This window comes from Arachis ipaensis, chromosome B10 (genome assembly GCF_000816755.2).
Source record: "Arachis ipaensis cultivar K30076 chromosome B10, Araip1.1, whole genome shotgun sequence".
Classification (NCBI taxonomy): domain Eukaryota; kingdom Viridiplantae; phylum Streptophyta; class Magnoliopsida; order Fabales; family Fabaceae; genus Arachis; species Arachis ipaensis.
In genome coordinates, this window is record NC_029794.2 from 12,174,869 (window position 1) to 12,187,042 (window position 12,174).

Consider the following 12,174-nt stretch of genomic DNA (forward strand, 5'->3'; position numbering starts at 1 on the left):
AGAGGGGTTCATTGTAGTGATATAGTGAATTTCCAGTCATCAAGTTTATGGCGCCGTTGCCGAGGATTGATTTTGAATTGACAATGATTAAGTTGATGGGTACTTAGATTAAGCATTTCCTTTACTTTGTTAATCACTTTAATTTCAGTTCTTTACTTTCTTTAATTCTTTTAGCACTTGAATTCTAAATTATTCATTGTATATATTGCCATTCTAACAAGAAGCACACTAACTGTTTGATGCTTTGCATCACCCAAACTTGACTTACCCACCCTTCTTCCAAGAGGGAGTTCATCTTTGTTTTAGATTGTGTTTTGTGTTGTGTATGACAGGGAGGAGAGAAGTTGTAACCTCCTACGATTCTGAACCTGAGAGGGCATTTCTAAGATTGAAAAGAGAGACAGTGGCAAGAGGCAAAAGGGTGGTTGGTGAAGAAGAAGAAGAAGAGAATCCAACATAAAATATGGAGGGTGAATCATACAATTACCAAGATGAAGTAGTGGGCAACCATGCTCCTCCACAAGAAAGGAGAGTACTAGGTTCATCAATCCCAACCCTAAGAATTGTGGGAGTAGCATCTTGAAACCCACCATACATGCCAACATCTTTGAGCTCAAACCACAGCTAATCACTCTTGTTCAGAATAGCTGCTCATTCGGAGGAAATGCTTAAGAAGATCCTAATCAACATCTAACCACCTTCTTGAGAATCTGGAACACAGTGAAGGCTAATGGTGTTCACCCAGACACCTATAGACTGCTTTTGTTCCCTTTTTCTCTTAGGGACAAAGCATCTAAGTGACTGGAATCCTTTCCAAAGGAGAGTTTGACAATTTGGGAAGAGGTGGTGAATAAGTTTTTGGCAAAATTTTACCCTTCCTAAAGAGTTATCAAGCTTAGAACTGAGGTACAAACATTCAGACAACAAGATGGAGAGACTCTCTATGAAGCTTGGGAGAGATATAAAGAGCTAACAAGAAAATTCCCTCCGGATATGTTCAATGAGTGGGTACAGTTGCACATTTTCTATGAAGGATTGTCTGATCTCAAGAGGCAAAGAAGGCCTTAGATCACTCTTCAGGAGGCTCTCTCAATACCAAGAAGACAATTGAGGAGGCCATAGATATCATAGACATTGTGGCTAATAATGAGTATTTCTATGCCTCCGATAGGAACCCAAGAAGGGGAGTAATGGAGCTAAATCAGATGGATGCTCTGCTGGCTCAAAACAAGGTGATCACAGCTCAATCGGCAGCTCTAACCAAGCAAATAGAGAAGAATCAAGTCTCAACAATCAACACTCAAGCATCAGTGCAAGAAGGAGCTAGTCCGGAAGCTAATTATGAATTGGAGCAGGCCAACTATGTGAACAATCCACCCAGACAATTATATGATCCCAATGCCAAAATATACAACCCAGGCTGGAAGAACCACCTAAATTTTGGGTGGAAAAACCAGCAAAACCAATCCCATGACCATAAGCCATACCACTCCAACCAGTACAACAACTCCAGCCATCAATCACACAATCATAGATCCTACCACAACCCACATAATGCCCCATTCCATTCCAATCAACAACCACACAGCAACCATTCTCAAAATACATCAGCCTCAACCCCACAACCATGTGATGACAGTGACAAATTTGCAAGATTGGAAGCCATGATGACACGCATGGCAGGAGATATTGCTGGTGCTGTAGAGAGACAAGCACACACTGACAAAAAGATAGATGCATACCAAGAAGAGGTTAGATCCAATATAAAGAACCAAGGGACAACAATCACGAAACTGGAAGCACAATTTGGATAGGTATCCAAGCAGATGCCCATGTCCACAAATCAGGGATAGCAACACCACCCGAACCCGCGGGTATCCACTCCGCTCCTACTTGCTCGGGGCAGGTTTTTAGCGGGGCGGGTTCTTTGCAGAGAGACAAGCACACACTGACAAAAAGATAGATGCATACCAAGAAGAGGTCAGATCCTATATAAAGAACCAAGGGGCAGTAATCACAAAATCGGAAGCACAATTCGGATACATATCCAAGCAGATGCCCATGTCTACAAATACATTCCCAAGTGATACCATGACTAACCCAAGAGGGGAATGCAAGGCCATCACATTAAGAAGTGGGAAAGTGGTGAAGGAGGCATCTTCAAGCCATAACTTGTAAGAAGAAAAAGCTGCCAATGACTCAGAAATCAAGGAGGAAGAAGAGATACACACTCCAGCTCCACCAAAGCAAGTCTTGAATCCCTATGTATCAAAAGCACCCTACCCACAAAGGCTGAGAAAATATGGGAAGGACAGCCAGTTTTCTAGCTTCTTGGAGGTCTTTAAGAAGCTTCAAATTAACATACCTTTTGCTGAAGTACTAGAGCAAATGCCATTCTATGCTAAGTTCCTAAAGGAGCTCATGACCAAGAAAAAAAACTAGAGAGAAAAAGAAACTGTAGTGCTCACGAAGGAATGTAGTGCCATCATACAAAAGAAACCTTCCTAAAAGATGAAGGATCTTGGGAGCTTCCAAATTCCATGCATTATAGGAGATATTAGCATTGAGAAAGCATTGTGTGATTTAAGAGCTATCATCAACTTTATGTCCTTAGCCATGATGAAGAGAATGAGAATGAGAATTGAAGAAGCCAAACCAAAAAGGATGGCACTTCAACTAGCTGATAGGACATTCAAGTTTTCCCATGGAGTAGTAGAGGACTTGTTGGTTAAGGTGGGGGAGTTCATCTTTCCAGCAGATTTTGTAGTGCTTGACATAGAAGAAGAGGCTAATGCATCAATCATACTAGGGAGATCATTCTTGGCAACAGCTGGAGCTATAATTGATGTAAAAAAGGGAGAATTAGTCTTAAGGCTTCATGATGAAAAGATGGTATTCAATGTTTTCACTACCATGAGTTACCCAAAGGAGTCCATTGAAGAATGTATGATGGTAGACACAATGGAGCCACTAGTCCAAGGAGTTTTGGAAGAAGACAAACTTGAAGAAGCAATGGAGTAAGAGCAACAAACATTATGTGGTGAGCTACCACAAGAAAGCATGGAAGGCTCAATCATGCTAGACAAGGCAAACAAGGAGAAAGTGGAAGCACTAAAGCTGGAGTTGAAGACCCTGCCCCCAAGCTTGAAGTATGCCTACTTGGGGAGCAATGAGACATATCCAGTAATTATCAACTCAAGCTTGAGTGAAGAACAAGAGGAAGAGCTCATTAAGGTGTTGAGACAACATAAGGATACCATAGGGTGGACACTTTCAGACTTAAAGGGAATCAGCCCTTCTATGTGCATGCACAAAATCCTTCTTGAAGAGGATGCTAAGTCCTCAATACAGCCACAAAGAAGGTTGAATCCATCAATGAAAGAAGTAGTACAAAAGGAAGTGCTGAAGTTATGGCAAGCAGGGGTGATTTATCCTATCTCAGACAGCCCTTGGGTGAGCCCGGTTCAAGTAATTTCCAAGAAGGGAGGAATCACAGTTGTGCCAAATGAAAGGAATGAGTTGATACCAACAAGAACAGTGACTGGATGATGCATGTGTATAGACTATAGAAAGCTCAATGAAGCCACAAGGAAGGATCATTTTTCTCTACCATTCATGGATCAAATGTTGGAGAGGCTTGCTGGGCATGAGTACTATTGTTTCTTAGATGGATACTCAGGCTACAACCAGATTGTAGTGGACCCTAAGGACCAAGAAAAGACTTCTTTCACTTGCCCTTATAGTGGTTTTGCATATAGACGTATGCCTTTTGGTTTGTGCAATGCACCTGCCACATTCTAAAGGTGCATGCTGTCCATTTTTTCTGATATGATTGAGAGGTTTATTGAGGTTTTCATGGATGATTTTTCAGTGTTTGGTGACTCCTTTCCTAATTATTTACACCATCTATCCTTGGTGCTCAAGAGATGCCAAGAGACTAACCTATTTTTGAACTAGGAGAAGTGTCATTTTATAGTTACTGAAGGGGTAGTCCTTGGCCACAAAATCTCTAAGAAAGGCATAGAGGTAGATAGAGCCAAGGTGGAAGTGATTGAAAAATTATTCCCACCTTGCAATATCAAAGCAATTAGGAGCTTTTTGGGACATGCTGGGTTCTATAGAAGGTTCATTAGGGACTTTTCAAAAATTGCCAAACCTCTAAGCAACTTGCTTGTCTCTAATGTACCATTCATATTTGATAGAGAATGCATGCAAGCTTTCGATGAGCTTAAAAGTAAGCTCTCCTCTGCACCTATTATAGCACCACCTAGCTGGGACTTACCTTTTGAATTGATGTGAGATGCATCAGATTTTGCTATTAGTGCCGTCTTAGGGCAAAGGAGAGACAAGCTAGTGCATGTCATCTATTATTCTAGCAATGTTCTTAATGAAGCCCAAAGAAACTACACCACCATAGAAAAAGAAATCCTTGCTATATTCTTTGCATTTGACAAATTCAGATCTTAACTCATTAGTTCTAAAATCATTGTATTTACTGATCATGCAGCACTCAAATACTTGTTAACCAAACAAGAGTCCAAACCTAGATTGATCAGATGGATCCTATGCTCCAAGAATTCAACATTGAAATCAAGGATAGAAGTGGAGCAGAAAATAAGGTGGCTGACTACCTATCAAGGATCCCACATGAAGAGGATGAAGCACACAGCCCTGGTGTAAATGAAAGCTTCCCGGATGAGCAATTGATGATGATCCAAGAAGCCCCATGGTTCGCAGACATAGCCAACTTCAAGGCCATTGGAGAACTACCTTCCAACATCAACAAACACTTGAGAAGGAAGTTCATCAATGATGCCAAGCATTACATTTGGGATGAGCCTTACCTCTTAAAGAAGCGTGCTGATGGAATTCTAAGAAGATGCATCTCTCATGAGGAAGGACAAGATGTGCTTTAGCATTTCCATGGATCTATTTAGGGAGGACATTTTAATGGAAAAAGGATTGCAGCCAAGGTGTTACAATGTGGATTCTTTTGGCCTACTATATTCAAAGATGCAAAGGAGTTTGTGACAAAGTACAATGAGTGTCAAAGAGTTGGCAACCTACCCAAAAAGAACAAAATGCCACAAAGATTAATCATGGAGTTGGAATTGTTTGATGTTTGGGAGATTAATTTTATGGGACCTTTTCCACCCTCATACTCAAACAATTACAAACTAGTGGCTGTGGACTATGTGTCCAAATGGGTTGAGGCCATAGCAACATCAACAAATGACAACAAAATGGTGATCAACTTCTTGAGAAAGAACATATTTAGCCGGTTTGGGGTTCCAAGAGCTCTTATAAGTGAGCAACTAGAGACACTCCTCTTCAAATATGGTGTTAAGCATAAGGTAGCCACCCCATACCATCCACAAACCAATGGTCAAGCTAAAATTTCAAATAGAGAGCTCAAGAGGATCCTTGAGAAGACTGTTGGGAACTCAAGGAAAGATTAGTCCAAGAAGCTAGATGATGCATTATGGGCTTATAGAACGGCTTTTAAGACACCTATTGGCATGTCTCCATACCAATTGGTGTTTGGAAAAGGTTGTCATCTACTAGTGGAGCTTGAACATAGAGCATTTTGGGCTCTAAAGATGTTGAACTTTGATAATCAAGCTACTGGAGAAAGAAGATTGCTGCAACTCAATGAGTTAGAAGAATTTAGAACTCAAGCTTATGAAAATACCAAGATTTACAAAGAGAAAACAAAGAAATAGCATGATCAAAAGCTGGCAAGAAGAGAGTTTGTAGAGGTCAAAAGATGCTGTTATACAACTCAAGACTCAAATTTTTCCCAGGAAAGCTGAAATCAAGATGGTCAGAACTATTCACAATCATCAAGGCTTCTCCTTATGGTCATGTGGAGCTCATGGATGATAAAATACAGAGGACTTTCACTGTCAACGGCCATAGAGTTAAGCACTACTTGGGAGACTTACTGGATGAGTAAAGAGTGAACTATAGCCTCAGTTGAAGAGGAAGAACCGTCAAGATAGTGATGTTAAAGAAGCGTTAGTTGGGAGGCACCCCGACACTCATATCCTTTCAATTTCTAGCTTTCTAGATTAGTTTATGTTTAATGACTTTAGTTGATTTTTTTTTCAGTTCTAGTTGCTAGTTAATTAGTTGATAGTTTCTTTGATTTTTGTTTCAAAAGTTTTCTTAGTCTTGCTGGAAGTGTAACCTTGCATGCTTCATTATGAGATGTTGTTAATTGGGTTGAGAAACTAGCTAAAGAGCTAAGTTTGGTGTGGCCGCCACCATAAGAACTCCATTCGTGCATTCAAGTTCAGCCAAATTGATTAATATCCTAATGCATTTAGTAAATTGGTGGGGTGAATAAAAAGGGTTACTTTATTATGTATACATAGAATGGAAGTGGAAAGTTATGAAAAATTAAATTTATTCCACTCATAATGTATACAATAAAGTTTAATCATGAGCCAATTACTAGATGTAATGAACCTAAGTTTGGTGTCCAAGAGACACACAAATTGAATGCCATTTAATTGGAGGAAAATGAAGCAATCTTTGATCACTAATGAGAGTTTGTAACAGAATTTTCAGGAAGGAGTGGGGCTCACAAGACATTGATCACTCATCAAGTCAAGGAGTCAAAGTGTACTTCACACTTTGGAACTCACAACCTGAAGAAAGCTGAACAGCCTTTTGATATTGGCACTCCTCCCACACTAGGCACCAATATCAAGTGTGAAATCTTTAAATTTGGTCATCAATTGCATCCTTCCAGACCCTTCTTTCCCTCCTTATATATTGCCTCACCCACCTCTCTTCCTCACACCACATACACTTCTTCTCTCTTCCGTATCCACACCCTTTCCCTTTCTCTACTTTCTTGCCTTCTTTCCTTCTTTCTTGCTTTCTTGGTTGGGACAATCAAGTCCTAAGTTTGGTGTTGAAGCAAACCCTTGCTTTGCTTTCTTTCTTTTTCCTTCTTCTAACCATTCTCATCACACTTAAATGGCACCACCAAAGGCCACTGGTTCAGAGAAGAGAAAGACCAAGGAAACCTCCTCTAGGTCTTCAAGCTACAATGAGTTCAAGTTCTTCTCATTCTTCCACCAAAACCAGTTTTATGGGTAGGTGAGTGAGAGGTAAATAATCCCTGAGGTTGACTTCTAACTAGGGAGAGATGAGCATAGGGAAATCACCATTGAGATCAATAGTAGGGGCTGGGCAATCTTGTGCAACCCACCAAAGAAGGTGGTAGAAAGCTTAGAGAGGGAGTCCTACGCCAATGCCATGCCACAATGATGAGCGGATAATTTATACGCTTTTTGGCATTATTTTTACATAGTTTTTAGTATGATTTAGTTAGTTTTTAGTATATTTTTATTAGTTTTTAAATAAAAATCACATTTCTGGACTTTACTATGAGTTTGTGTGTTTTTCTGTGTTTTTACTATTGTATCTGGGGTACATCTTCGGATCATCTTTTGATCACGTTTAGGGGGCTGGCCATTCGGCCATGCCTGGACCTTCATCACTTATGTATTTTCAACGGTAGAGTTTTTACACACCATAGATTAAGGTGTGGAGCTCTGCTGTTCCTCATGAATTAATGCAAAGTACTATTATTTTTCTATTCAATTCAAGCTTATTCATATTCTAAGATATTCATTCGCACCCAAGAACATGATGAATGTGATGATTATGTGACGCTCATCACCATTCTCAACTATGAACGCGTGCTTGACAACCACTTCCATTCTACATGAAGATGAGATAGAATGAGTATATCTTAGGTATCTAATACAGGGGACCGAGTCCGAGATATTAGAATCTTCGTGGTATAAGTTAGAATCCATGGATGGCCATTCCTGAGATCCAGAAAGTCTAAACCTTGTCTGTGGTATTCCGAGTAGGATCTGGGAAGGGATGGTTGTGACGAGCTTCAAACTCGCGAGTGCTAGGCGTAGTGACAGACGCAAAAGGATCACTGAATCCTATTCCAGTACGATCGAGAACTGACAGATGATTAGCCATGCAGTGATAGCGCATTGGACCATTTTCATTGAGAGGACGGGATGTAGCCATTGACAACGGTGATGCCCAACATATAGCTTGCCATGGAAAGGAGTATGAAGGATTGGATGAAGACAGTAGAAAAGCAGAGATTCAGGAGGAACAAAAGCATCTCTATATGCTTATCTGAAACTCTCACCAATGAATTACATAAGTATCTCTATCTTTATTTTACGTTTTATTTATCTTTTAATTATCAAATCTCTAAAACCATTTGAATCCGCCTGACTGAGATTTTCAAGGTGACCATAGCTTGCTTCAGGCCGACAATCTCCGTGGGATCGACCCTTACTCACGTAAGGTTTATTACTTGGACGACCCAGTGCACTTGCTGGTTAGTTGTGACAAAGTGTGATTCACGTTTGAGAGCACCAAGTCTTTGGCGCCATTTGTTGATGATCACAATTTCGTGCACCACACAACCAGGCCAACAACTGGACTACCAAAGTTATGTGAGGAGAAAGAGCATTGATTATAGCCCTGCAAACTTGGATAGAATGCTGGAAGTAAGGCGCACTAGATCCGATTGAAGCTATGAAGAAAGGGTGAAGCAACTTGATCCGGGCTTCGAAGATATCTTGAATGAGATATGTGTCCTTGATCAACCCAATTTAGTAGTTTATCTTGTGCTTATTTTAGGGAATTTTATCACCTTTTCCCACATGTATTCAATGAAATAGCATGGTTTTGTAATTCTCCCTTATTTGTACTTAAGTGTAAAAACATGCTTTTTAGGCCCTTAAATTGGTGATTTTAATTCACTTTAATTCCATTCGATGCCTTGATGTGTTTGTTGAGTGATTTCAGGTTCATAAGGCAAGTATTGAATGGAAGAATTGAAGAGAAAAGCATGCAAAAGGGAGAATTCATGAAGAAATGAGCTTTTGGAGAACTGAGGGTCACGTGCACGCGTCAAGCACGCGTACGCGTGAATAGAGGTTTTTTCCAACGACGCGCACGCGTCACCCATGCGTACGCGTGATGCTCAGCACGTGACCCACTTAAATTGAAATCGCTGGGGGCAATTTCTGAGCTGCCCAGGCCCAAATCCAACTCGTTTCTGAGGGTATTTGATGCAGAATTGAAGATTGAGCAAAGGGGGAGCACTTAGTTGTAGAATAGCATCATGTAGTTTAGTTTCTAGAGAGAGAAGCTCCCTCTTCTCTCTAGAATTAGGGTTCTGAGGCTTATTTCCATCTTAGATCTAGGTTTTGATTATTGTTCTCATCTTGTTTTCTTTTTAATTTCATGCTTCTACACTTTCGTTCTCTTAGTTTTCATGTTAATTTCCCTTTTATGCCTCTTTTATGTTAATGAACTCTTGTTGGATTTGGATTTCTTTTAATGCAATTTAATGTTTGAGGTTCTTTTATTGTTGATTTGAGTTGTGATCTTACTTTCCTTGCAATTGGTAGTTGGTAGATTTTATTGATTCTTGCAATTTATGATATTTACTTTTATTGCACTCTATATGTTTGATGAAATATTTTCTCTAGTTTTTGAGTAGTTTTCTTGACTCTTGGCCTAGGCTAAGGGAATTGAGTGACCTTGAGTCATTGGGTCTCATTGAATTGGTGATTTGAGAACCCGTAGTGGTCAATTTGATAACTATTAACTCTAGCCTACTATTAAGTTAATTGGTAGCTAGGTTAGGACTTATGGATTGATGTTGATCAAGCCATTTGACGTACTTCAAGCCTAGGAGTAGATATTATGTACTTAAGGCTTTTGTAAGTAGACTTAATGAGCTCGGTTCCTCATAATTGTCAACACATGGTTTGTAGACAAGGATGGTGATCTCAATTACCTATGTCTAGCCAAGAGTTCTTTACCTTGCCTTTATCAATTCTTGATTTACTTTTCTTGTCATTTATTTTATTACCCTTTTATAAATTAAACCCCTTGTTCCTTCATAGCCAATAATTGACCATTTCATTACAATTCCTTGTGAGATGACCCGGAGTCTAAATACTTCGGTTAATTTTCATTGGAGTTTGTACTTGTGACAAAACCAAATTTTTGATTGGGAGGATTGTTTGTTAGTGTAGAACTATACTTGCAACGAGATTTCATTTGTGAAATTCTATACCATCAAGCAACTAAAATTCTCACATCAAAAATGGCGCCGTTACCGGGGAATTGCAATGGTGCTGTTATTGGCTATTGTATATATTGTGAATATGTTTGCCTTTCTTCTTTGTTAGTTTTTGATAGTTTTAGAATTTGGTTCTCTTTGTTTCTTGTTAGTTTTTTTTGTTTTCTCTTATCACCATGAATTCTCACCCCTTTGGCAATGAGTGTGGTTCAAACTATGTTGTAGGAAATGGAAGCTTCAATGAGGATGTGCATCAATGATTTGGAAATCAAAGGTGGGAGGAGCCCCAAGCTTATGGACAACCTGATAAACCACTATTTTATGGTTTATCTTGTGCTTAATTGGGTGGTTTCATCAAGTCTTCACCCACTTATTCATACTAATTGCATGATTTTACATTTTCCTTCCTAGTATTGTTCTATGGTTGAAAACTTGCTTCCTAGAGACCTTTAATTAGTATATTTTAATTTTCCTTTATACCATTCGATGCCGTGATCCGTGTGTTAAGTGTTTTAGGCTTTATAAGGCAGGAATGGCTTAGAGAATGGAGAGGAAGCTTGCAAAAATGGAAGGAACACAAGAAACTAAGGAGATGACCAGAGAACACTGACGCAAGCACATGGCTCACGCGGGCGCGCAAAATGGAGAAAATCGCAGCAACACGTGCGCGTGCCTGACGCGTACGCGTGGATTGGAGTCTGCACGAATGACGCGAATGCGTGAACGACGCAGACTCGTGACAAGAAAATCGCTGAATGACGCGAACGCATGGATGACACGTACGCGTGACCGGCGCGATCTGCATAATTAACAGAAAACGCTGGGGGCGAGTTTGGGCCCGTTTTGACCCAGTTTTCGGCCCAGAAACACAGAATAAAGCCAGAGAACATGCAGAGACTCAACACACCTCTTTACGCAACTTGACACAACTTCACATATTCTCATTAGGATAGTTTTAGGTTTTTAGATATGAATTTAGAGAGGATTACTTCCCCTCTAGGTTCTCTTTACATTCATAGTTAATTAGTTTTATGCTTTTGGATATTGAATAAGTCATTACCTCCGTTGAAGACATTATTCTAGTTTGTTTACTCTGTCCCTTATTCTTCCATATCCTTATTTATTTTATTTAGAGTTCTAATTGGATTATTTTCATGGATTGTTGATAAAGAGGATTACTTTTACTTTCAATTAATTTTCAGTCTCTATTTTATTTTTATTTAATTCATCATGTCTTCTTATATTTTTATGAGCGTTATATTCATGTCAATGGAGTAGACTCCATACTTGACATGGGGGTTGATTAAAAGGAGACACTTGAGTTGGAAGGCTTAGAAGGTATGTTAAGAGTTATTCTAGACTTTTCTATGAGTAGTACGTAGAAACCTTTCATCGTCCACGTAATGTATTCGGTTTTCCGTAAGAAAATATTCGTATGCAAGGTTTCCCTGTACATTTTCACCAGAAGAGGACTAGAAGTCTTCGATATACTTAAACTTTAATTGGATATATTGGTAGATTTTTCATTATTACCCTAAATGGACTATCCCCTAGCTCGTAGACTAGTTATTTACCGTTCCCCATTACTAGGAACGCTCATCGAACCAACTCTGCGGATATCAGTTACGTTTGGGAGGTACTTAAGACGTGAGATCAACAGTCCTCGAGAGGTACAAGTAAGAAATAATAACACTGAGGTCTGAAGAACCCGTGATGAACATGACCTGACTGGGTAAGTGACAGACTCTACCCCATTTACTATAGACGAAGTTCATCGGACCAGTGAAGAAAGAACTGTTGAAGATTCTACCAACCTAAGTTAGAAGAAATCCCAACTGTCTGTCCAAAGCCCAGGAGAAGATTTATATAAGACACGAGTGTTTGAACTCCAGACTACGGATGATATAGGCGATTCGAGGTGGGTTAATGAAAGAATACAGAAAAGTCGTGTGATTCGTCAACAAGAAGGACAACTCTTCACTCAAGGGAACGTTACTATTGACCTTTGAAGACTAATAGGAGTTCCA

General features: G+C 39.7%; 1 protein-coding gene across 1 annotated transcript; it reads left to right on the forward strand.

The window, feature by feature from the left end:
* Positions 2,512–3,021, forward strand: LOC107620145. Its single transcript, XM_016322358.1, has one exon. It carries the CDS (start codon positions 2,512–2,514, stop codon positions 3,019–3,021), a length of 510 nt encoding a protein of 169 aa, XP_016177844.1.

Bases quoted from the DNA above. Each gene is read 5' to 3' on its own strand.
- LOC107620145 (XM_016322358.1), top strand. From the start codon at position 2,512: ATGAAGGATCTTGGGAGCTTCCAAATTCCATGCATTATAGGAGATATT.